Source organism: Neovison vison, chromosome X (genome assembly GCF_020171115.1).
Source record: "Neovison vison isolate M4711 chromosome X, ASM_NN_V1, whole genome shotgun sequence".
NCBI classification, from domain to species: Eukaryota; Metazoa; Chordata; class Mammalia; order Carnivora; family Mustelidae; genus Neogale; species Neogale vison.
In genome coordinates, this window is record NC_058105.1 from 12,724,301 (window position 1) to 12,749,959 (window position 25,659).

Below are 25,659 nucleotides of genomic sequence, written 5' to 3' on the forward strand. Positions count from 1 at the left end.
TCTAGCAGAGACATTATTTAAGAAATTGATCCTCGGGGTGCCTCGGTAGCCCATTGGGTTAAAGCCTCTGCCTTAGGCTCAGGTCATGATCCCAGGGTGCTGGGATCGAGCCCCGCATCAGGCTCTCTGCTCAGCGAGGAGCCTGCTTCCCCCTCTCTCTGCCTGCCTCTCTGCCTACTTGTGATCTCTGTCAAATAAATAAATAAAAATCTTTAATAAAAAGAAAGAAATTGATCCTCATTTGTCCGATATATATTTATGGATGTAAAGAACCAGTTGCTTTAAAATATGATTTCAGGGGGCACCTGGGTGGTTCAGTGGGTTAAGGGTCTGCCTTTGGTTCACGTGGTGATCCCGGGGTTCTGAGATCGAGCCCCACATCGGGCTCCCTGCTCAGCGGGAAGCCGGCTTCTCCTTCTCCCGCTCCCCCTGCTTGCATTCCCACTCTCTCTGTTTCTCTCTCTGTCAAATAAATAAATAAAATCTTAAAAAAAAATCTAATTTCAGTGTCACCATTATTCATTTATTGATGTTCAAATTATGTCTTACTTCATAAGAAATCCGAACTTATCACTTCCCACCCACCCCCTCCAAGAGTTCACTGACAACATTTTCTTCACTGGCAATCAAGTTTTAAAATCAAGTTATATAGATTTTTTTTATATGTGCATGCAAATGTGTCTACGTTATATATGTATTTCATATGTATTATATATAATTATATACTGACTTCATTTTTAGTAAGTTGCTAATGGCTCTCTTTGTAAAGCTTCTGGGCCAAATAGGAAGCTTGTAGATGCTACTAGAATATTAATTTTAAATAACTCTGTGGCCAGAAAGTCTGGTCTGGTTGTGGTTGAGTTGCCTTTTCAAATATACTTTGGCTGGGTCAGCATCTGCTGTGGCGCTCAGCCCCCCAGTCACCTTCACGATCGGGGCGGGGGGCGGGGCGGTGGACATCGTGGTTTTTTTCTTCTTTGAGCCTTCATTTGCACCATTGTGCCACTGTTAGTTAAGTTGAAGCATTAGCTGTTCTGCTGTTCAATATACGGTCTCATAAGAAAAACCATACAGAATGATTTTAAATGATCTTCCCTCCGTTTAAACTGAAATGGTGTGATTAGATATCCTTAGGCACTTTGATGACACTTGAAAGTAATATGTGCATCCGAGGGACATCTTTGAGTTTGCAACTGCAGCTGAACCATGTGATTCATCCCAGCAAAAGGCAGCAGCCAGCCGGGTCTTTATTTGCCATTTTGCACTTGACAGTTTACAAAAGAGGGTCAGGTTTGCTTCCTTAGTTAATACGTTCCAGGGACCACGAACAGATGTGTGTTCTTCTGCATGCCTTATGAGCTGAAGTAAGTCGTTTTAATTGGATTTACGGTTGCAGATGCTATGTATTTCAAAATGAGATTCTCTGAACCCAAGAAGAGAGGAATAGCCACGGCATAGGAGATCTGGCCTCTAGTCCTATGTCTACACAGATATTGCAAGTTCTGACATTAGTGGGTCATCTCGTCTACTTTTAATAGCTTGTGCTTTAAATAACTCCTCTCGAAAGGCCTAAAATTATAATAAAAATGTAAAAAGAGGATAATGTTAATATTTACCTATTGCTAAGCTAGTATGTTCTGAATTATCTAGTGGCAGCTGTGGCTGTAGGGGTTGGGTAGTAAAATTTTATCTTTAAGCTCATGTTCTAACATGTCCCTGCTCATTTGTACTATGGGTAGTGAATCAGGATGGTTTGGATGACTAGGATGATGCCCCTTTGGTTTACATGCATTTCCCCCAAATTTCTTTGGTTAAGGAATAAATTGGAACATTTAAAATTGTGTGATGAGGAGGTTTTTGTTTTTGTTTTTGTTTTTTTTTTAAACTGTGCCTTCAGAAGTACCCAAGGGAGCTCATTCTCAAAGATACTTATTTTCAAGGATTTTATTTTACTTTATTTTTTAAAGATTTTATTTATTTATTTGACAGACAGAGATCACAAGTAGGCAGAGAGGCAGGCAGAGTGCGGGCGGAAGCAGGCTCCCCACTGAACAGAGAGCTCAATGCGGGACTCCATCCCCGGACCCTGAGACCATGACCGGAGCCAAAGGCAGAGGCCCAACCCACTGCGCCACCCAGGCGCCCCAAGGATTTTATTTCTAAGTAATCTCTACACCCAACATGGGGCTCAGACTCACAACCCCAAGATCAGGACTCATGCTCTTCTGATGGAGCCAGCCAGGCGCCCCTCAAAGACGTTGATTTTCCTAACAATCATATAGTTTTGAAGATGATGCTGATACAGTTTTAAAAGTGCTTATGTCAATTTGAGGGGGACTGTAAATTTGTTTTATTTCATTAATTATTTGGGTGCAGTTGACTAAAGGGGCTGTAAATTTTACGATACACGATCAAGTCATGAAAGAGCTTTTGCGCTGGAAAAGTAAGAAGAGGCTCCCCCCAGCAGTTTTTACCTTTTGCTATCCCTGTGAGCTCCTTCGTGCTGCAGTCTGACTTTGCAAGTGATCTGAAAGATGCAGGAGGGCCCTTTCAAACCCAGCCATTTTTTTTTTAGATTTTATTTATTTATTTGACAGAGAGAGATGACAAGCAGGCAGAGAGGCAGGCACAGAGAGAGGAGGAAGCAGGCTCCCTGCTGAGCAGAGCAGAGAGCCCGATGCGGGACTCGATCCCAGGACTCTGAGATCATGACCTGAGCCGAAGGCAGTGGCCCAACCCACTGAGCCACCCAGGCGCCCCAAACCCAGCCATTTTAACTGCCACGCTGGAAATGGTGCCATTCGTGTACTACGTGCGTGTGCCTGCACACATAAACATCAGTGTTTGCAGAAGTTGCAGAGGTGAATCGTTGCCTTCATGTGCAGGACCCCCAAGTCCATCTGATCTTTGGAAGCAGGGCTGGGTCCAGTGACCTCAGAATGGCGTGGAGAGGCATGGCCCGAAACTCACAGGCTGAAACTGAGCCCCAGGAGATACTCAGGAGAGGTTAGGGCATCAAACCATTTGTTTCTGTTTTTGCTTTTGTCTTATTATTCCTTTTTGACTTGTGATCTCTTTTATGGGTTTAGTGCCAGGTGTGCTTTCTCCATGTGCCCCCAGCATCCTGGGCTCCGTGCCATATGACTCCGCATTCTGGGCTGTCACTGCCTCCCGCTCTTCGGTGCAGAGTCCTGTGGGATCCAGGCCAGTGTTTTAACTGGTTTCTGTGTCCCCGGCCCCGGACAGAGCCTGGCACAAAGCTGGGAGTCTGACAGTTTTGTTGAAAGAAGAAATGCGTGAGCGAATAGGATGGCTGATAGCAAGTGAAGACACCTGCCGTGTTCAGTGTGGATCCCTGTTTTGTGTTCCTCCTCCTTCCTTTCTCCTTTCATTTCTTCCTTCCGTTTCCCATCTTCCCCTAGAATTTCACTTCATGCTACTGGGGGTAGAATCATCCCAAGGTGCCTTCCTTCAAAGGGCAATTAAAAGGTCGAGCATCTGAAGACAGCCAGATCTGTGGACCTTCTTCCAGGAATTGGAACCTATTCATTATTATGGGCTTTGTAAACAAGTGCTAAGACGACCTTGAATGACCTTGAACGCATAGTAGGTACCCAGGCAACATTTCCCAGTGTGTGATTTGACATACTACATGTCTTTAAAAAGCAAACCTCAGAGTTCCTTTGGTCTTTGTTGCCACATTGAACGGATTTTTTTTTTTCCCATCTTAGACGGGGTCAAGTCATCGTCTTTACCCTTCAGCTCTATCAGTGTAAAAATTCTACCTGACGTGTTCTCTTACTGTCATCACCAGACCAATTTTTAATGTGGTCTTTCAAAATGGATGCTTCATGGAAAAAGAAATCTGTGGTTAAGAGCCAAGGCCAAAACCAAAACAGATCTGTGATTATGTTGTTGCACATTTCGGTGCTTGCTAATGTTGGTTTTTACAAAAATTGTTGCCTAAGTGGTTGGTATAAAAGCTTATCTTATTGTCCTTGAGATTTGCATTTCACACATTACAAAGGCAATCAGGGATCTTTTTAAATGTTTCTTCTTTGTGCGATGCCTGTTTGTGGTGTTTTTCGCTTTTCTATGGCGTGATTTGTCTTTTCTGATTGACTTATAATCTCTCATATATCCTTGATTCTGTGTGTTTGTCACTGTACGCATTGCAGATATCTGCACGATTTATGGCTTCTCTCATCATTTTCTTTATGATGTCTTTTGATGAAAGAAAATTTTGGAATTTCATGTAGCCTAAATTATCAGCCTTTTATGCTTTGTACTGCTTGTATTCTGTTTATGTAAGAGGTTCTATCCACAGGTGGTACAGATATTCTCTTATATTTTCTCTGATCTGATTCCCAGTGCTGTGGGCTTTGAATCAAGCGCATGACCATTCAAACCAAGTTCTAAGTCACCTGGGAACTGGCCCATGCCAGAGGGCAGCTGCCTTTCTCAGTCGGCTTTGCACTCAGGATATGCGCCCTCCAAATGGTTTTAGCCTCTGAGGGTTTCCTTGTCTTCCTGCCAGTTTAGCCATGCATTTGAAAGGAAATTTAACTTATTTTTCCCACCATGCTTTCGTGTTCTGTAACAGGAAGGTTTTTCAGGATTTTCCCCCATGTAACCAATAAGGGAAGCTTCTCTGTGTTTTTTAGACTTGAAAAGCTCAAGTCTTTTATTATTTTTTGAAAGATTTTTATTTCTTTATTTGAGAGAAGAGAGGGCAAGGGCGAGAGTATGGGTAGTGGGTGAGGGCAGAGGGAGAGGGAGAAGCAGGCTCCCTGCTGAGCATGGGGCCTGACCTGGGGAGGCCTGCCTCACCCCCTACCTCCAACCTGAGATCATGACCTGAGCCAAAGTCAGGTGCTTGGCCAACGGAGCCACCCAGGCGCCCTGGAAGTTCAAGTCTTATGTTCAAATATGAGATCTTCTGAGTTTTCCTTATATACAAGACCTGAGATACAGACCAGAAACACGAGGTACATACTCCCCTACTTGCACATGAACTAAAAGGTGGAAGTGGTATTCTGGCCCCTGGCGCACTTGTGACTGGGGAAGGGGAGGGTTTAAATCTCTGCAGGACCGCACTGCCAACCCAGTGGTTGCTGCCGCTTCCTGAATGCTCCCTTGTACACTCAGCCTTTAACATTACACTTGTTTTTTTCTTTATTCTCTAACAATTTAACATTTATCGAGCGCTTGCCATACACTGGGCAGTGTTCCAATTTTTTGTATTAACAGCTTCACTCATCACAATCACCCGACGAAACGGGGACTATCATTTTGGTCATTTTACCAATAAAGGAAACTGAGACACCTGTTTTAGCAGGTCTAAGGTCGTACAACTTGCAAGTGCTCGAGCTGAAACTGGAACCCAGACACTTTGTCCCTGGAGCATGTACTCAGGACTGTGCTCTATTACCTCAATAAAAAATACTTATTTTCTGAAAAAAGCAGCATTTTGTATATATACATCACCTAAGATAAAAGCCATATGTAGCCCCCCATGTCACTATGGTTTATCTTTATGCACAACCGTCGCCTTTTTTTCCCTTAACACCTATTTCCAAAAGACAAGCTTACCTCTGTTTCTCACGATGGAATTCCTTAGGAAGGAGAAGTAGAAAACGTGCATCCTCTGCTCCAGTGAACATTTTTCTTACAAACACCGATTCCTCCCCTCATTTCTTTTTTGGAAGTTTTATTGAGATATAATTCACTTACCGCACGATTTACCCATTTGAAGTGTAAAATTCAGTGTTGTTTTTTTAAGATTTTCTTTATTTATTTGACAGAGAGAGAGAGAGAGAGAGAGATATCACAAGTAGGCAGGGAGGCAGGCAGAGAGAGGGGGAAGCAGGCTCCCTGCTGAGCAGAGAGCCCAATACGGGGCTCGATCCCAGGACCCTGGGATTGTGACCTGAGCTGAAGGCAGAGGCTTTAACCCACTGAGCCACCCAGGTGCCCCCAAATTCAGTGTTTTTAACACATTCACAGCTGTGTAGCTGTCACTGCAATCAGTTTTAGGACATTTCATCATTCCTAAAAGAAATTCTGTGTACCCTTCTGCTGTCATGCCCCCAAGGGCCCCATTTCCCTAGCCCTAAGCGACCATGAATCTACTCTCAATCTCTCTCTCTCTCTCTGCCTATTCTGGGTATCTCCTATAAATGGAACAGTATAATTTGTGGCTTCTTTAACTTAGTCAAATATTTTCAGGATCCATCCATGCCTGCGTCAGTCCTTCCTTACCTTATTGCCGAGTAATACTCCATTGTGTGGATACGCCACGCTTTGTTTATCCCGTCTACAGCTGATGGCTTTGTGTTGTTTCTACCTTTTGGTTATTATGAATAATGCTATTAACGTCCCTGTCATGTTTTTATGTAGATGTATGTTTTCATTTTTGTTAAGATTTTATTTTATTTTTTTAAAAAAGAATTTATTTATTTGACAGACAGAGATCACAAGTAGGCAGAGAGACAGGCAGAGAGAGGAGAAAGCAGGCTCCCTGCTGAGCCCGATGTGGGGCTCGATCCCAGGACCCAGGGATCATGACCTGAGCCGAAGGCAGAGGCTTTAACCCTCTGAGCCACCCAGGCGCCCCTAAGATTTTATTTTTAAGTGCTCTCTACACCCAGCGTGGGGCTCGAACTCACAACCTCGAGATCAAGAGTTACATACTCTATCCCCTGAGCCAGTCAGGCACCCTGTTTTTATTTGGGGGGGGGTGCATATACCTGCATGTAAAATGGCGGGGTCATGTAAGTCTCCATGTAGGTTTTTGAGGAATTACACAACTGATTTTTCACAGGGGCTAAACTGTTTTATATTCCCATGTACAGTGTGTGAAGCTTCTAATTTGTCCACATACTTGCTCACACTTGTCCGTCTTTTATTATGAGCGTGAAGTGGTATCTCTTTGCGGTCTTGATATGCATGTTCCTAATGACTAAATGATGTCGAGCATCTTTGCATGTGCTCATTGGCCCTTTTTTGTCTTCTTTGGAGATATGTATTCAAATCCTTTGCCCATTTCTAATTGTGTTATTTGCCTTTTTATTTATTGATTAGTAAAGAGGGGGGAAGCAGGCTCCCTGCTGAGGAGAGAGCCCCATGCGGGGCTCGATCCCAGGACCTTGAGATCATAACCTGAGCCGAAGGCAGAGGCTCAACCCACTGAGCCACCCAGGTGCCCCAGTATTCTTTATGTATTCTAGATACATATTCCTTAACAGGTAAATGATTTGCAAACATATTCTACCTTTCTGTGGATTGTCTTCACTTTCTTCTTAGTGTCCTTTGAAGCACAAAAGTTTAAATTTTGACAAAGTCAAATTAATAATTTTTCTTTTTTTAAAAAAAGATTTTATTTATTTATTTGAGAGAGAGAGCGAGCGAGAGAGAGAGAGCACAAACAGGAGAAGCAGCAGAGGGAAAGGGAGCAGCAGACTTTCCTCTGAGCAGGGAGCCTAATTTGGGGCTTGATTCCAGGATCCTGAGATCATGACCTGAGGTGAAGGCAAACACCCAACCGACTGAGCCACCTTGGCACCTCTACAATTTTTTCTTTTCTTACTTGTGCTTTTGATGCATCCATAAAAAAGGTTTGGCTAACACAACATCCCAAAGATTTATTTCTATATTTTTATTTTTTTTATTTCTATATTTTAAAAGTTTTATTGTTTTAGGGGTGCCTGGGTGGCTCAGTGGGTTAAGCCCCTGCCTTCAGCTCAGGTCATGATCCCAGGGTCCTGGAATCAAGCCCCGCATTGGGCTCTGCTCAGCAGGGAGCCTGCTTCCTCCTCTCTCTCTCTTTCTCTCCCTACCTCTCTGCCTACTTGTGATCTCTGTCTGTCAAATAAATAAAATCTTTAAAAAAAGTTTTATTGTTTTAGATCTTACATTTCCGTGTTTGATCTATTTTGAATTCATTGTTATCTATGGTATAAGATAGAGGTCCACCTTTATCCCCCCCCCAACTTCATTCTTTTGAATGTGGATATCCTGGTTTCCCATCCCCATTTGTTGAAAAGACTGTTCTTTCCTTGTTGAATTGTTTCGTCCTCGACAAAAATCAATTGATAATGATGTGTCAGCTTAGTTTCCTCAATTTCGACATGTACCACTCTGGTGGGAGATGCTGACGGTGGGCAAATCTATGCGTTTGTAGGGGTAACGGGGATATGGCATCTTGTATTTTCCCTTCAATTTTGCTGGAAACCTAAAACTGCTCTAAAAAAACTTTTTAAAAAAGATTTTATTTATTTGAGAGAGCTCGCAAGTGAAAGGGAGAGAAACAGGAGGGGGAGAGGAGGACTCCCTGCTGAGCAATGAACCAGATGCGGGGATGTGGGGCGGGTGCGGGGGATGCGAGGGATGCACGGATGTGGGACTGGACTCCCTGCAGGGCTTATCCTGGGACTCCTCTGGGATCATGACCTGAGCCAAAGGCAGACGGTTAACCGACAGTGCCACTCAGGTGCCCCTAAAAATAGTCTGTAAGAAGTGAACTTGATCATTGCAAAGGAAATGTGGAAAATATGCCCCCCAAAATGAATTTTATGGCCCAGAGGAAAAGCCCTATTAACATTGGAGTATATTTCTTTACAGATTTTGTTAAATAGTTACACAGTTGACATTATACTGAATGGACAGGGTTTTTTTTTTTTTTTTTAAAGATTATTTATTTATTTATTTGTCAGAGAGAGAGAGAGAGAGAGAGAGAGAACCTACAAGCAGGGGGAGCAGCAGGCAGAGGGAGAAGCAGACTCCCCAGGGAGCAAGGACCCCAATGTGGGACTGGATCCTAGGACTGTGGGATCGTGACCTGAGCTGTAGGCAGACACTTAACCGACTGAGCCATCTAGGCATCCCTAAATGGACAATTTTGATTTCTTTTTTCATGCCACATTGTCTTATACCATATGACATCTCAGACAACGGTCGTAGGGACACCTGGCTGACCTAGTACGTAGAGCATCTGACTCTTGATCTCTCAGGGTCATGAGTTCAAGCCCCGTATTGGGCATGGAGCCTAATTAAAAAAATAAAACGACAGTCATGAAAGGTAATGACATATATGTGTGACATATATATACACACACATATGTATACATATGTATAATGACATATATGTGTGTGTATATAGCTCAACCCCAAAGACCTTGGGAATTTATTTTGTAATTTCCTATTTTTCCTTTTTGTGTTTGTAATTGATTTGTTCTAAGGTACTTAAAAATAGTTTTTTTAAAAGATTTATTTATTTGACAGAGAGAGAGAGAGAGAGATCACAAGTAAGCAGAGAGGCAGGCAGAGAGAGAGGGGGAAAAAGGCTCCCTGTTGATCAGGGAGCCCGATGCAGGGCTCGATCCCAGGACCCTGAGATCATGACCTGAGCCGAAAGCAGCGGCTTAACCCACTGAGCCTCCCCAGTTGCCCCAATATAGGTTTTTAAAAAAGTTTAAATTCAGTTAGCCCACTTACAGTACATCATGAGTTTCAGATGTAGTGTTCAGTGATTCAGCAGTTGCCTAGAATACCCAGTGCTCATCACATCACGTGCCCTCCTTAATGCCCATCACCCCGGTACCCATACCCCCCACCTCCTCCCCAGCAACCCCCAGTTTGTTTCCTAGACTTAAGAGTCTCTCATGGTTTGTCTCCTTAACATAGGGTTTTAGATGGGAAAGGAAAAACTGAGTAAAATGTGTTGGTGTTTCCAAGATATCTCAAGATTTCAGAAATGTTACCAGTGGGAAAAAATGGGTCTTTTAGAAGAGTAGTCAAGTCAAGTTTATGGAGTTTATAACACACAAAAGAGGGACTTTCCTTTTTCTTCCCACATGTTTTGTTGTATAGGGGTTTACAAACAACCTGACTCCTGTGGCCTGAGGTTGTACTTTAAGTGAATAGCTCATTGATTATGAAATCCCCCAGCTGCTGCAACCCTGCTGTGCTGTTACAGGAATTGCCTGCTTGGAAAATATCCTTGTGCTAAGTCAGTGGTCCTGGCTCAGAGGCATTTCAGAAGCCTGCGCTCCACTTTCTGCTCCTAATCTTGCTTTCTAGCTGTAGCTAGGCTAGCCCATGCTCTAAACTCAAATCCTATCAGGTTACATAGAACCCCTGATCCCTTCACTTACTTCTGCATTGGAACCTTGTTTCTTTCACCTGGAATGTCCTTTGGTCTCCTGTCCGCGGTTTGAATCCTAATCAGTTTTCAAGGCCCAGCTCAGATGTCACATCATCTATGACACTTTCCTTTTTCTCATTGTTCAATGTAGATGTAATAATCTCACTCCCCCCATACCCTCTCTTGTATGTTTCTCTTATAGCAGACACTGTCTTACACTGTCTTTTATGACCTGGTGTCCTATCTTCTAATTTTTAAGCTTTTCAAGGTGAGAAGCTCTTGTTTATATCCCGATGGGCCACAGCACCCAGCAGAGAAGAACAAATAGAAATCCAGTAGATATTTGGCGAATTGAATTAGCATGGATTGGCCGGAGGCTCCTGTACGTTGTTAGCAGAAGAAGGATTTAGCGAGAATCTTGGTTGTCTTTTGTTAGCACAGAATTATGTGAGTCTCTCATACTGTACCTCTGTTGTAGAACAGAATATGGCATGGTTTGTTCTATTGTGGCGTAACGGGAATTCATTTTGTGATGTTTTCAGAATTACCCTTTTGTTTATTCCACTATTTAAAGCATATCACAAATCAAGACAGCATTTCAATTTGTTGCATGTGCTAAGTCATTACTATTTACAGATGGGTAGTGTATCTGCCTTTCATACTAAAAGGGAAAAATTACGCTCGTAGACTTCCATCTGCCTTGCAACAGGAATTAGGACTGAAAACCTAATTTTATCTGAGTTCTGCTCATCAGCAATAGGGAACTTTCAAAGAGATGATTGCTAAAAGTAGGCATCATTGTTAAGAATTTCAAGCTGTAAAAATAATGGAGTTCCTTGCAAAAGATTGTTTATAAACATTCTTGATATAGTTTGGAATGATACTCTTCCTGGAAGAAGATGGGAGGTCACAGAGACGTATCTAGTTAGTCATTTGCATTAGAGCTAATTGCTTACATTCTTCTGAGTGCAGATTTTAGATTATCTGGGAACCAAATAGATGACACTGTAAAAGCTTCTTCTAGATCTATTAGATGCTACCTTGAGTCTGAACATGCTTGGTGCCTGGCAGTTGTTCAGGATGAATTTCTTGAATGAATGAATGTGAATGAGAGCTTCTCCAAGCCTGTTTGGTCTTCTGCAAGGTAAGAGTTCCACTATCCCTCTTGGAGGATTTTGTCGTTGAGACCAGAGCAAATGCATCCAAAGTGCTCTACGCTGAGCCTGGCAAGTAGTAGGATCGGCAGATGATAACCGTTTTCAATCACATCTGCCACTTTCTTCTCTGTTTTCCTGCTGGTGATGGCACCAGATTGACGGCCGTAGAAGAGACCGTATCCCTCTGGTGGACGTTTCTGTTACTTTCCCTTCTGTTTTATTTAATTTTGTAAAAAAGATTTTATTTACTTATTTGAGAGAGAAACAATGAGAGAGAACCCACAAGCAAGGAGAGGGGGAGTGGGAGAGGGAGAAGCAGGTGCCCCGCTGAGCAGGGAGCCCGATGTGGGGCTCGATCCCAGGACCCCCGGGATCATGGCCTGAGCCGAAGGCAGATGCTTAACCAGCTGAGCTACTCAGGAACTCTTTTCCCTTTTATTTTAATCTGAGTTTTATTTTTGCTCCTGATTTTTAGGAAAATGTGAGAATATAGAGTTACTTCCCTCTGAAGCATTTTGTCTGCCGTAGCTCTTCAGTACCTGGGCAGAATGGCACGTGCGTGCAGCGTGGTTCAGAACTTTTCTTCTGTTGCATGTGAACAGAAACCCCAGAGAAAGGATGAGGTACATGAGAGAGTGCCACTGTGAAGTAAAGTTCAAGGGTTGAAATTACTGCTCGTATACACCAGAATCTGGAGTGGAAATGCTTTCTATAAAATGAGAATGCTTGGGGCGCCTGGGTGGCTCAGTGGGTTAAAGCCTCTGCCTTCAGCTCAGGTCGTGATCCCAGGGTCCTTGGATCGAGCCCCGCATCGGGCTTTCTGTGCTCCATGGGGAGCCTGCTTCCCCCTCTCTCTCTGCCTGCCTCTCTGCCTGCTTGTGATCTTTCTCTGTCAAATAAATAAATAAAATCTTAAAAAAAAATGAGAATGCTTACAGGACACCCGGCTGGCTCAGTCAGTGGAGTGTGCAACTCTTGTTCTCAGGATCGTGGGTTTAAGCTCCATGTTGGGTGTAGAGATCACTTTTTTTTTTTTGAAGTAGGCACCATGCCCAATGTGAGGTTTGAACTCACAACCCCAAGATCAAGAGTCACGTGCTCTACTGACTGAGCTGACCAGATTCCCTGGGTAGAGAGATTACTTTTAAAAGATTTCAAGGGGCCTACTTGTGATCTCTGTCTGTCAAATAAATAAATAAATAAAATTCTTTAATTAAAAAAAATAAAAATAAAAAGATTTCAAAATCTTAAAAAATGAGAATCCTTGTAGATACCAGCTTACTTAACTTTCTTTCTTTTTTTTTTAAAGTAGGCTCCATGCTCAGGATGGAGCCCATTATAGGACTTGAACTCATGACCCTGAGATCAATACCTGAGCTGAGATCATGAGTCAGACATTTAATTGACTGAATCATTCAGGTGCCCACAGCCACCCCCCCACCTACTTAACTTTCTAAACTATCATTTTCCCTACAGGAGTTGATAAATCAGTAGAATTTGAATTCCTTGGAATGGTAATACATACTCGTATCATGGAGGTATAGACTCTTGGAGAAAGAGGACATGAAAGATAGTTTATTCCAACCCAACTACACACTTGATTGTCCTCGCCAGCTTCTTTACCAAAGAGCACCTTGGGTTTTGTTCCAGCACCATTTGTGATAGGGAAGAGCTGCTTTCTGTACCTACCGTGGCTCATGTCATCTACAAATAGATCTGACTTTTAGAACAAAACGCTTCTTTACATGGAGTCTGGATAGCTCTCTCTCTGCTGCTGTTGCTTTGTCTTCTGTCCTTCTCCCTCTCTCTCTCACTCTTTCTCTGAGGAAAAGCCAACCAAGCAGTGAACCAACTGCCTAATTAACCAACCAACCAACAAACCAAAAGAGTACACGATCAAATAGGTATGCATTCTGCATATAGCCCAAGGAGTTGCATCGTGTGTATGTGTACGTGCTGGGAAGGTTGCAGTATGCTTAACACTCATCATTTCACAAGTGTATGTGATCAGGAACCTGTACTCTTAACCGGAACATCTATCCAATCTTAACAGTATGTAGCACATAATAGGTACTCAATCAATGTTTGTTTAAAAAAGTGAATGAATACAAAATCCATCTTTATGAAGGACACCTTGTATCAAGGTGACAGGTGTTCTCCATCTCTGCAAGTGATACAACCAAAATGAGTCAACGAATTGGATGGGTAAACCTTCCTCCTCTGTGAACCATCCATCCAAAATATGCTCTTGATTTCCACACCTTTTTGGACTTTTAAATTCTTCATATTAGAATTCTGAGCTTGTTTCCTCATTTGCACAAATCCTTTCTTTTTTCTTTCTTCTTTCAAAGATTTTTTAAAATTTATTTGATAGACAAGTAGGCAGAGAGGCAGGCAGAGAGAGAGGAGGAAGCAGGCTCCCCACTGAGCAGAGAGCCTGATGTGGGGCTCGATCCCAGGACCCTCGGATCATGAGCTGAAAGCAGAGGCTTTAACCCACTGAGCCACCCAGGGGCCCCTGTACAAATCCTTTAAAAAAATTCATTAATTTATTTGAGACCATGAGTGGGAGGGACAGAGGGGGAGAGACAGAGACAGAGACAGAGAATGAATCTCCAGCAGATTCTGTGCTGAGTGTGAGCCCAATGCAGGGCCCGATCTCACAACATTGAGAATGGCACCCAAGCTGGAACCAAGAGTCAGACACCTCACTGACCAACCCACCCAGGTGCCCCAACCCCTTTTTGTTTTTTAAGTAATCTCTACACCCAACGTGGGGCTCAAAGTCACGACCTGAGACCAAGAGTCGCAAGCTCCGCTGACTGAGCTGGCCAGGGACCCCTGCACAGCTATCTTCTATAAAAGAGGTATTAGTTTTAAAAAAAAAAAGTGGTATTCGGCGCGCCTGGGGGGCTCAGTTGGTGGAGCGTCTGACTCTTGGTTTCGACTGAGGTCATGAGACTGAGCCCCGCATGGGATCGGGATTCTCTCTCTCCCCATCCCTCTGCCCCTCCCCCGCTTGTGCTTGCTTGCTCGCTCTCTCTCTAAAACAAATATATATATATATATATTTTAAAGGAAGAAATATTAGGGGCACCTGGGTGGCTCAGTGGGTTAAAGCCTCTGCCTTCGGCTCAGGTCATGATCCCAGCGTCCTGGGATCGAGTCCCGCATCGGGCTCTCTGCTCAGCGGGGAGCCTGCTTCCTCCTCTCTCTCTGCCTGACTCTCTGCCTACTTGTGATCTCTCTCTGTCAAATAAATAAATAAAATCTTAAAAAAAAGAAGAAGAAGACTGATGAGTTTGTGATTGATGGTCAAGGCAGTGAGAGCTGGTCTCTTTTGCTTCCCAGTCGTACGTGTGGATTGAATGAGTCGGCAAAGCCCTTGTCTTTGGTTTGCAGCTTGTACTTGATCGTGCTCGGCCGTGCAGGTGCGGGGTTCTGCCGCAGAGCTGAAGAGCTCCTCCGTTGGGGGCGGGGGGGTTAGGGTGTTTGTCAGATGACTGTTGAGTCTGTGCCCTCTTTTTGGCTTCCCAGTCAGCTCTTTCTCAGCTGAGCAACTAGTCCGAAGTGAGAACGCATATGCCTTTGACTTCCGCATGGGCCTCCTGTCAAATGTGAACCTGGTCCCCTAGGAACATGCTGTAATGTGAACTTGATTCTATTTTCATGACCTAGGCTGTTCATTTCTCATGCCCAGAGTAAAAGAGTTGAAAGGGTCAGCTAGAGGAACGTTACAGATCCTATTTGTTCTCACTTTTTTAATTTCAGGAGGAAATGTGTGTGGAAATTCCAGAAGGTCAGCATCTGCTTTCTCCCCAAACTCCCTTCTCTCTCTCTCTCTTCTCAGCAACCATCTCTGGTGTTTGCGGCTACTCGCTGGTAGCCCTGTGTCTTCTGCCTCCGCTGTGTGCCCTCCGCTTCCCGTCCAGAACTCGATCGTTCCTTAAAGTAGCGACCTCTCCTCTCTCAGCCACGATCTCCTCCTTTCTCATTAGTATGGAAGTGTGACTTTTGTGGCACAGTCGTGGGAGATCTTTTACTCTGGAAACATCAGTATGTTTTCCTTGTAACTCTGGATGTTACCTGCTCTTGAATCTCCTAGAATGTGAGGGGCCCGAGAAAGCATTTGCCATTATCACAGTCACTTCTGGAACGGGGGACAGTGAGGCATGCAGTGGGGCGCGTCTTGCTCAGGGTCCCAGAGTCGGCTCTAGGCCCAGGTCCTTCCACCTGCAGCCCTTGGCCTTTTATTTTTATGTGCTGGTGCCTCTTACTACATGACTGGATTAAAGAATTGGACGGCAGGAGGACATGCTCTCTGTAGTCACGCGCGAGCCTGAGTGGTAACGGGGGGGCGTCAAGCTGCAGATGTGAGCTCCCCCAGACGGGCCCTCTGACGTAGGACTCCCTGCTGGATCTCGAGAGAGCTTCCTTCTGATCAGTACAGGGGAGAAGTTTCGGTCTTATTATTTAGGAATGTTTAAATGTCTAATGCCTTGTCATGGAAGCGATGCCACACACGTGGGGCATTGCCACTTTGGCAGGCCTCTAAGAGCAGAGAGACTTCTAGACCTCTGCATTATCCCCGTTCTCACCCCTTCTCCACGTCTCCACACCTAAGCGTGTCCGTGTGGGACCCACGTTTGTGGCTGCCACAAACCCATTCTTTTAGCTGAGGAGACCTGCAGTGTTTAAAAAAATAACTGTTCCGCAGTGTGGACGTGGAGGCCCAGAAACGTGAACGCAAATGTCAGGAGTCTACGCTTTCTTGTCATTTACAAGACAGTTTTATTTTATTTTAAAGATTTTATTTATTTGACACAGAGAGAGAGAGAATACAATGAGAAGAGGGAGAAGCAGACTCCCCACTGAGCAGGGAGCCTGATGCGGGGCTCGATCCCAGGACCCCAGGATCATGACCAGAGCTGAAGACAGATGCTTAACTTACTGAGCCACCCAGGCGCCTCTACAAGACAAGTTTTAGGAATTGATTTTTATGTCCTGACAAGTTGCAGATTTTTAATGGCATGTGTCTTAGGAAAATAAACATGTCACTTAATTTTTTTTATGATTTTATTTATTTATTTGACCCAGAGAGATCACAAGTAGGCAGAGAGGCAGGCAGACAGAGAGAGGAGGAAGCAGGCTCCCTGCTGAACAGAGAGCCCAATGTGGGGCAGATCTCAGGACCCTGGGATCCTGGCCTGAGCTGAAGGCAGAGACTTTTTATTTAACCCACTGAGCCACCCAGGCGCCCTGTCACTTAATGTTTTTACCTTTCAAATCAGTATTTAGGTGAGGGACGGGTCATTCTGTAACAGGAACCCATTCCTCCGTCTACTGTGGACTCCCGGAGAACTTGTTTTTCTCATGCCCTTGAGCAGGATTATTTCTGGTAAGCAGCACCCATCTGGCATGATTTGAGAAGCACTAAGGAGGGTAATGTGCCATCGGCCTGACACCACCTGATGCTAGGCCTCTGAAGGCCCTTTGGGTCAGAGAGCGGTGGAAAATACGGCTTCTGTAAGAGATGCGGAACCACAGGCATTAAAACCAGCAATCCAAAATAGCCTTGTTTAATGACCCATTTTCTTTAAAAAGTTATCCTTGCTCATCGACCAGAGGCAGGTAGTAGACTTTGATTTTCAGCCCCTGTAGAGTTCACCAGAATGGAACATTACAGATCAGCACTTGCGATCTGGGGCAACTAAAACTTACCGAGCAGCGCGTGGACGTTGTTCTGCCCGTGATAATCAACGCCAAGTTCGTCCCTTACCGTCGACTGGACACCAACTAGTATGCCGATTCTTTTGCAGTTAGTTGGCACAGAGCCTGTGAGGTAGATATTATCGTGCCCAGTTTATAGGGCAAGGGCATGTTTGTATGGCCAGTAAATGCAACAGGCTGAGATTTGGACCTGTGTCTGTCTGGCTCCAAAGCAACACGCTTAACCACTGCACTGTACTCTCTCCGACTCTCCTCCTGACTTCCAAGATGGGATAAGAATACCTTCTTCGGGGATATTTTAAGGATCCAATAAGATAAAAGATCTGAGAAGTGCTTTGTAATTGATCATAAACTTTGTAGAATGAAAGGCATTATCAGAAGTAGCAGACAGTCGGCCACCACGTCTCTATGTGACAGTCTACCCTTCAAATAAATCTGGATGTCCTATGGAAGTGGGACCTTTGCCCCTGGCTTTCCGCGGAGTGAGAGTAGTTTATGTCCTATGTTCAAGTTCAGAGAACATGGACACCGGTCCTACTTACCCAGTGATATTTTCAAGAGTGCGATTTGCTTGCCGTGTAGTTGGGAGGGGAAAGAGATGAGCAGAGCGTCTGCGGCCCCCAGCACCCACCAAGGCGTCTGGGTGCCTTTCAGCATCATGAGAAATCATGTGACTGTTTCTAGCTGTGCTCTAACGTGCATGCCATCTCTGTCCCTTTCTCGTTTGTCATAGAAACTGAGCTGCTTCTCTGTGCAAAGGACATCAGTCATTTCTTAATGCAAGATATCGCCTTCTTGTCTGGTAAGTGAACTTTTCATGTATTTCGACCAGATAAATGTATGACCCTCTTAGCAAAATGAGTGTGGGCTTTATGATATAAGTAGCCACACACACATGCGTGCGTGCGTGTGTGTGTGTGTGTATACGCACACACATACAGAGTTTGAGAGGCACTGTTTTATTTTTTTTAGGTTTCTGTTTAAGTAATCGCTACACACAACACGGGGCTCAACCTGAAGACCCCGAGATCAAGAGTCACATGCCGAGAAGCACTATTTTGATAAACATTAATGCAATGTGCGCATAGTTGCTCAACGGATAGACATTTAGAGGCTAGAGGTTTTTAAATGTGTTTCATGTGATGAAAGCCAGCTTCCCGCCCTCACGCATTCGACTTTCAGGCACGCCTTTGGAACCGCACGATAGGTGCGGGGAGAGTTCACCTAGGTGGGTGCAGGCTCAGAGGGAAGGTGGCAACTGAGGTGCCTTCTTGGAGATTTTCTCCACCACCGTCGCTCTGATTCAAGTGTTTCTTACAAGTGCTGTCAAGTCAGCCTAATTGAGAACACATACTGCGTTATTTTATTAGGCTTTCATTTACACATGATAAAGTAAGTTTATTTTTCTAAAATACATATGTATATGTACTAGTATATGTGCATTTGTATATAATTTTTAAAGTGTAAGATAAAATACTCATAAAATTGACCATCTTAACCATTTTTTTAGTGTATAAGCTCCATTTTATTTTTTTTTCCAGAGAACAGTTTCTCTTCAGTGCTTAAGGACTTGGCTCCTTACATGGGCTTCTGTGAAGTGGTGGGGGGTAGCACCCACGGGTCTAAATTGGGGTGAACGTGTTGGGTCCTTCCATGCTTCAGGAGAGATTCTGGACTAGCTTGCTGGGAATGGCGCAGCTCGCGCGGTGACGTCTCACAGACAGCTTGGGACGCACAGAGGCCTGGAAGACATTGGTTTTGGAAATGCCCCTTATGGAGGCAGTCTTTACTGTGGTCTGAATAGCAAACTTTTTAAAATTTGTATTATTATTATTATTTAAAGATTTTATTTCTTTGACACACACACACACACACAGAGATCACAAGTAGGCAGAGAGGCAGAGAGAGAGAAGGGGAAGCAGGCTTCCTGCCCAGCAGAGAGCCCGATGTGGGGCTTGATCCACGGACCTAGCAAACTTTTTAAAATTTGTATTATTATTTAAAGATTTTATTTCTTTGACACACACACACACACACACACACAGAGATCACAAGTAGGCAGAGAGGCAGAGAGAGAGAAGGGGAAGCAGGCTTCCTGCCCAGCAGAGAGCCCGATGTGGGGCTCGATCCACGGACCTAGCAAACTTTTTAAAATTTGTATTATTATTTAAAGATTTTATTTCTTTGACACACACACACACACACACACACACACAGATCACAAGTAGGCAGAGAGGCAGAGAGAGAGAAGGGGAAGCAGGCTTCCTGCCCAGCAGAGAGCCCGATGTGGGGCTCGATCCACGGACCCTGAGACCATGACCTGAGCCAAAGGCAGAGGCTTAGCCCACTCTGTCACCCATGTGCCTCACAAACTTTTTTTTGAAGATTTTATTTATTTGAGAGAGAGTATGTGTGCGTGCGTACACACACACACACACACACACACAAGTTGGGAGAGAAAGCTCAGACTCCTTCCCTTCCCAGCACAGAGCCTGAAGCAGGGCTCCATCCCAGGAGCCTGAGATCATGCCTCAAGCTGAAACCAAGAGTTGGATGCTCAGCCATGAGCCACCTAGGTGCCCTTGAACAAGGAACTTCTTGATGGCCTTGTCCTTGGGGACGCAGTGGGTGCCATTGGTGCTATGAATGGACTGCACCTGGCTGTGGCCCTTTGTGGCACGACTGTCATTCCTCCTTTTCTTGGTCATCTTAGCAGCGAGGACCCAAGAGAGCCCATGTTAACCATTTTAAAATGTACGGTTGGGGGACATCAAGTTCATTCACCCTGTTGTGCAGCCATCCCCACCAACCATCTCCTGACCTCTTGCTCTTGCAAAACTGAAACTCTGTACCCACTGAAACGTAACCCCCCATTCCCTTCTCCTCACAGCCCTGGCATCCACCATTCTACTTGGGCCCTCTGGGTATTTGACAATTCTAGGTACTACATGAAGCATAATCATACAGGGTTAGTCTTTTTGTAACTGGCTTATTTCACTTAGATAATGTCCTCAGGGTCCACCCAAGCTATATAGGTCAGTATATGTCAGAATTTCCTCCCTTTTTAAGACTGAATACTATTCCATTGCATGTATCTACTACATTTATCCACTGAGGGATGGCTCAGTAGCATTCCTTATTCTTAGAGAGATAACTGGTAAACCCTCCTTCTCTTTCGGACTCATTCAGAAATCTAGGGAAAGTTTTGCTTTTTAATACTTTAAAAAAGTATTGCTTTTTAATACTTTAATACTTTTAGGTATTAATTTGAACTATAGCGTTAAACATTATTATACCAAACAGATACGAGAAATTTACGAGTTTGCATTGTCTGCAGGAAAATGAATGCTTCTTCGGAGTTGAGAGAAGAACAGATCTCACTCCTTTTATGTAGCTTAATTGTTGCGCCCAAAGTGGTATCAGCATGCTCAGTTTACTAAACAAGCATTTACTTTATAGATGATCCTAATTGGACACTTCAGTCTGGCCTCTGCTTTAATGATTATAATTAACAGTAATTGTGAATTAGTGGTGACTTAATTAATGTAGCTTTATGTTTTATTCTTATAAGTGCTATAAATGTGTGACATATTGTCACTCTTGAGATTTCCTCAAATGCCCACCTGTGTTCCATACAAAACAACCCTCAAGCCTTGTCCCCCCATCCAGACCTCTGCCACAGTTTCTTTATCTGCTTTTGGTAATTCTTTTCTTTTTTTTTTCTTTTTTAAAGATTTTTATTTATTTGACAGAGAGAGGCACAGCGAGAGAGGGAACACAAGCAGGGAGAATGGGAGAGGGAGAAGCAGCCTTCCTGCCGAGCAGGGAGCTCGATGTGGAACTTGATCATGACCTGAGCCGAAGGCAGACGCTTAATGGTTGAACCACCCAGGCAACCCCCCTTTATTTATTTATTTATTTATTTATTTATTTTCAGGATTCTGGTTATTATTTTCAAAATGCTCCAGCATACGGGTTCTTGTGAAGAAAGGGTTTCTGGTGGAAAAATAATTAAAACCTTCCCATTTGGAATATAAGCCCCTCTCATTCTTTTCTCACACATTTACTACCTAGCAGGGCACTTGTAGGTACTCAGTGGTAATAACAGTTTATAGATTCATCCATGATAATCTACCCTTATAAGAACCTATATGCATTCTTTCCTTCGACAGATAAAGCTTTCCTAAGTGCTAGTTGGTTCTGTCTTTAACTGGAGTGCTTACCAGCTTGCTTGGGAAAGTCTGTTATATTAAATATAATATACATATGCTAAGTTTTATGTTATATATTGTTTATTTGTTTTTTATGTCTTTATCTTAAGTAAACTCTATGCCCAATGAGCTCATGATCTCAAGATTAAGAGTCACACGCTCTACTGACTGAGCTAGCCAGGTGCCCTTGTTATGTAACACTCACATGACTAGTTCTGTGCCATATTCTACCTATAGAGGCCCTTTGTTTAATGTTTTGCTGTATGTCTTGGTTTAGAGTTGTACAGTTTCTCCTTCGAGTTCCTTTCAAACTCTTGGGTAGACGCTGTCATTGTTCAGGATAATCTTCATCCTGTTCTCTAAGCTTAGAAGATTTATCATTTGATGTAAGTAATAGTTTGATTCAAGAAGATGATTGGGAATGGGGACTCTCCATCACGTTTCTCTTGGTAAGGATTAAGGCAGTGAATGAATTGGTTTTTTTTCCAAGTGTACCAGGAAAGAATGTGTATTCTGCTTTTGTTGGATGGAATCTTCTGTTAATGTCGATTAGGTCATGTTGGTTAAGATTGTTGCTCAGGTGTACTGTATCCTTGCAGATTTCCTGCCTACTTGTTCTATCAATTATTGAGAGAGGGGTGGTAAAATTTATTTTTTATTTTTAAATTTTTATTAAAATTTCTTTAAAAGATTTATTTTATTTATTTATTTTTAAAAGATTTTATTTATTTATTGGACAGACAGAGATCACAAGTAGGCAGAGAGGCAGGCAGAGAGAGAGGGGGAAGCAGGCTCCCTGCTGAGCAGAGAGCCCGATACGGGGCTTGATTCCAGGACCCTGAGATCATGACCTGAGCCGAAGGCAGAGGCTTAAACCACCTAGGTACCCCTTTTATTTATTTATTTTTTAAAGATTTTATTTATTTATCTATTTGACACAGAGAGAGAGAGCACAAGTAGGGGAGCAGTAGGCAGAGGGAGAGGGAGAAACAGGCTCTCCACTGATCAGGGAGCCCGATGCGGGGCTCAATCCCAGGACCCTGGCATCATGACCTGAGCTGAAGGCAGCTCCTTAACTGACTGAGCCACACAGGTGCCCCAGATTTATTTATTTTAGAGCGAGAGAGAGAGCATGTACATGAGTGGGGGGAGGGGCAGAGAGAGAGAGAGAGAGAGCGTGAGAATCTCAAGCAGAGTTTTCACTGAGCTCAGAGCCTGACTTAAGTCTAGATCCCAGGACCCTGAGATTGTGACCTGAGCCAAAACCAAGAGTCAAATGCTTAACTGACTGTGCCACCCAGGCGCCCCAGTGAAAATTTTTGACTGAAGTTGTGGATTTGACTGTTTCTCCTTGCACTTCTACCATTTTTTGTTTCATGTATTTTAAAGCTGCTATCAGGTACATAAGCATTTAGGATTATTATATTCTCTTGAATATACCACAGTTTGATGGTATATTTACCACAGTTTGATAATCAAATGATTTTCTTAGTATGTAGTAATATTCCGGACTCTGAAATCTATTTTGTCTAAAATTAGACAACTTCCTTTTGACTAATTCTAGCATGGTATATCATCTTTTTCTGTCCTTTTCCTTTTAATGCATTTGTGCTTCCTATTTAAATTGTGTTTCTGGGTGGCTGGCTGGCTCAGTTGGTAGAGCATGCAACTCTTGATTTTGGGCTTCCGAGTTGAAGTCCCATATAGAGTGTAGAACTTACTTAAAAAAATAAAAATAAGGGGCGCCTGGGCTGCTTACTGGGTTAAGCCTCTGCCTTTGGCTCAGGTCATGATCCCAGAGTCCTGGGATCGAGCCCCGCATTGGGCTCTCTGCTCAGTAGGGAGCCAGCTTCCCCCCCCGCCTGCCTCTCTGCCTACTTGTGATCTCTCCCTCTCTGTCAAATAAATAAATAAAATCTTAATAAATAAATAAGATTACATTAAAAACTAAAGTGTTTCTTAGAGACAGTATATAGTTGGGTCTCGGTTTTTTTAATTCAATTTGATCATCTCCAACTAATTGGGATATCAAGATTATTTACATTTTATGTGATTATTCATATGAGTGGGTTTAAATCTACCATCTTACTATTTGTTTTCTATTTACCCCTTTAGTTCTTTGTTTTGTTCCTCTCCATTTTTGCTTTCTTTGGGGTTAAGTATTTTTATCAGTCCACTTTATCTCCTTTGCATTGTCTTATTTTTTGAAGTTTAAAATTTTTTTTTAGTAATCTCTACACCCAACGTGGGGCTTGAATTCACAATCCTAAGATCAAGAATCACGCTTGGGGCGCCTGGGTGGCTCAGTGGGTTAAGCCTCTGCCTTCAGTTCAGATCATGGTCTCAGGATCCTGGGATCGAGTCCTGCGTCGGGCTCTCTGCTCAGCAGGGAGTCTGCTTCTGCCTACTTGTGATCTCTCTCTTGGTCAAATAAATAAATAAATAAAATCTTTGAAAAAAAAAAAAAGAGTCTCATGCTCTTCCAACTGATCCAGCCAGGTGCCCTGCCATTTACATATTTTTATTGCACATTGAATTTTTTATAACCTTACATCTTTATTTATTTATTTTATCGTGTTATGTTAGTCACATAAAATACATCATTAGCTTTTGATGCAGTGTTCCAAGATTCATTGTTTATGCAGCACACCCAGTGCTCCATGCAATCCGTGCCCTCCTTGATACCCACCACCAGGCTCACCCAACCTCCCACCCCTCCCCACTGAAACCCTCAGTTTGTTTCTCAGAGTCCACAGTCTCTCTCCTCTCCCCCTCTGATTTCCAATTCGCTTATCATTTCTTTCTAACGTCCTCCATGCTATTCCTTATGTTCCACAAGTAAGTGAAACCGTATGATAACTGACTTTCTCTGTGTGACTTAGTTTGCTCAGCATAATCTCTGGTCCAATCCATGCTGATGCAAAAGCTGGGTATTCATCCTTTCTGATGGTTGAGTAATACTCCAGTGTATATATGGACCACAGAATTTCTAGTGCCAAGCTAAATTCAAAGACCACCCTGTAACTTTCCTCATTAAATGATCCTTCTATTTCCATTTAGCACTAAATATTTACTGAGTGTCTACTCTGCCCAGTTGTTGGACCAGCTGTAGGGTGGGACCTTGAACGCATGTAAGGCTCATCCCTGTACTTAGGCTTTCACTCTCAATGTTCCTTATCCTCCAAACTTCCTCTTGTGGTTGAGTTCTAGCTTCAGAGCATTGTGGTCTGAAAATATGCAGGGAATGATCCCAATCTTTTGATACTGGTTGAGTCCTGATTTAGGACCGAGGATGTGATCTATTCTGGAGAATGTTCCATGTGCACTAGAGAAGAATGTGTATTCTGTTGCTTTGGGATGAAATGTTCTGAATATATCTGTGATGTCCATCTCATCCAGTGTATCATTTAAGGCCTTTATTTCCCTGTTGATCTTTTGCTTGGATGATCTGTCCATTTCAGTGAGGGGAGTGTTAAAGTCCCCTACTATTATTGTATTATTGTTGATGTGTTTCTTTGATTTTGTTATTAATTGGTTTATATAGTTTGCTGCGCCCACGTTGGGGGCATAGATATTTAAAATTGTTAGATCTTCTTGTTGGACAGACCCTTTGAGTATGATATAGTGTCCTTCCTCATCTCTTATTATAGTCTTTGGCTTAAAATCTAATTGATCTGATATAAGGATTGCCACTCCTGCTTTTTTCTGATGTCCATTAGCATGGTAAATTCTTTTCCACCCCCTCACTTTAAGTCTGGAGGTGTCTTCGGGTTTAAAATGAGTTTCTTGGAGGCAACATATAGATGGGTTTTGTTTTTTTATCCATTCTGATACCCTGTGTCTTTTGATTGGGGCATTTAGCCCATTAACATTCAGGGTAACTATTGAGAGATATGATTTTAGTGCCATTGTATTGCCTGTAAGGTGACTGTTACTGTATATTGTCTCTGTTCCTTTCTGATCTACCACTTGTAGGCTCTCTCTTTGCTTAGAGGACCCCTTTCAGTATTTCCTGTAGAGCTGGTTTGGTGTTTGCAAATTCTTTCAGTTTTTGTTTGTCCTGGAAGCTTTTAATCTCTCCTTCTATTTTCAATGATAGCCTAGCTGGATATAGTATTCTTGGCTGCATGTTTTTCTCGTTCCTTATCCTCCATGCTTTGTAGAGGGCTCTCGAGTAGGTACAGACTGAATTTTAAAAAATGTTTTATTTATTTTTTACATTTCTTTTCAGTGTTCCAGAATCCATTGTTTATGCACCACACTCAGTGCTCCATGCAATACGTGCCCTCCACAATACCCACCACCAGGCTCACTCAACCTCCCACTCCCGCCCCTCCAAAACCTCAGTTTGTTTCTCAGAGTCCACAGTCTCTCATGGTTCATCTCCCCCTCCATTTCCCCCCAACTCCCTTTTCCT

The 25,659-nt window shown here is 43.3% G+C and overlaps 1 protein-coding gene across 1 annotated transcript in view; it reads left to right on the top strand.

Moving 5' to 3' along the window:
* The first annotated feature begins 17,803 nt into the window (after positions 1 to 17,803).
* MCF2 (MCF.2 cell line derived transforming sequence) overlaps positions 17,804 to 25,659 on the top strand; it is a 76,926-nt gene continuing 69,070 nt past the window's right edge. The window contains exon 1 of the mRNA XM_044235355.1: positions 17,804 to 17,833. Within this exon, the coding sequence (XP_044091290.1) occupies positions 17,809 to 17,833 (25 nt within the window). The 5' untranslated portion in view covers positions 17,804 to 17,808. The remainder of the gene's footprint in view (positions 17,834 to 25,659) is intronic.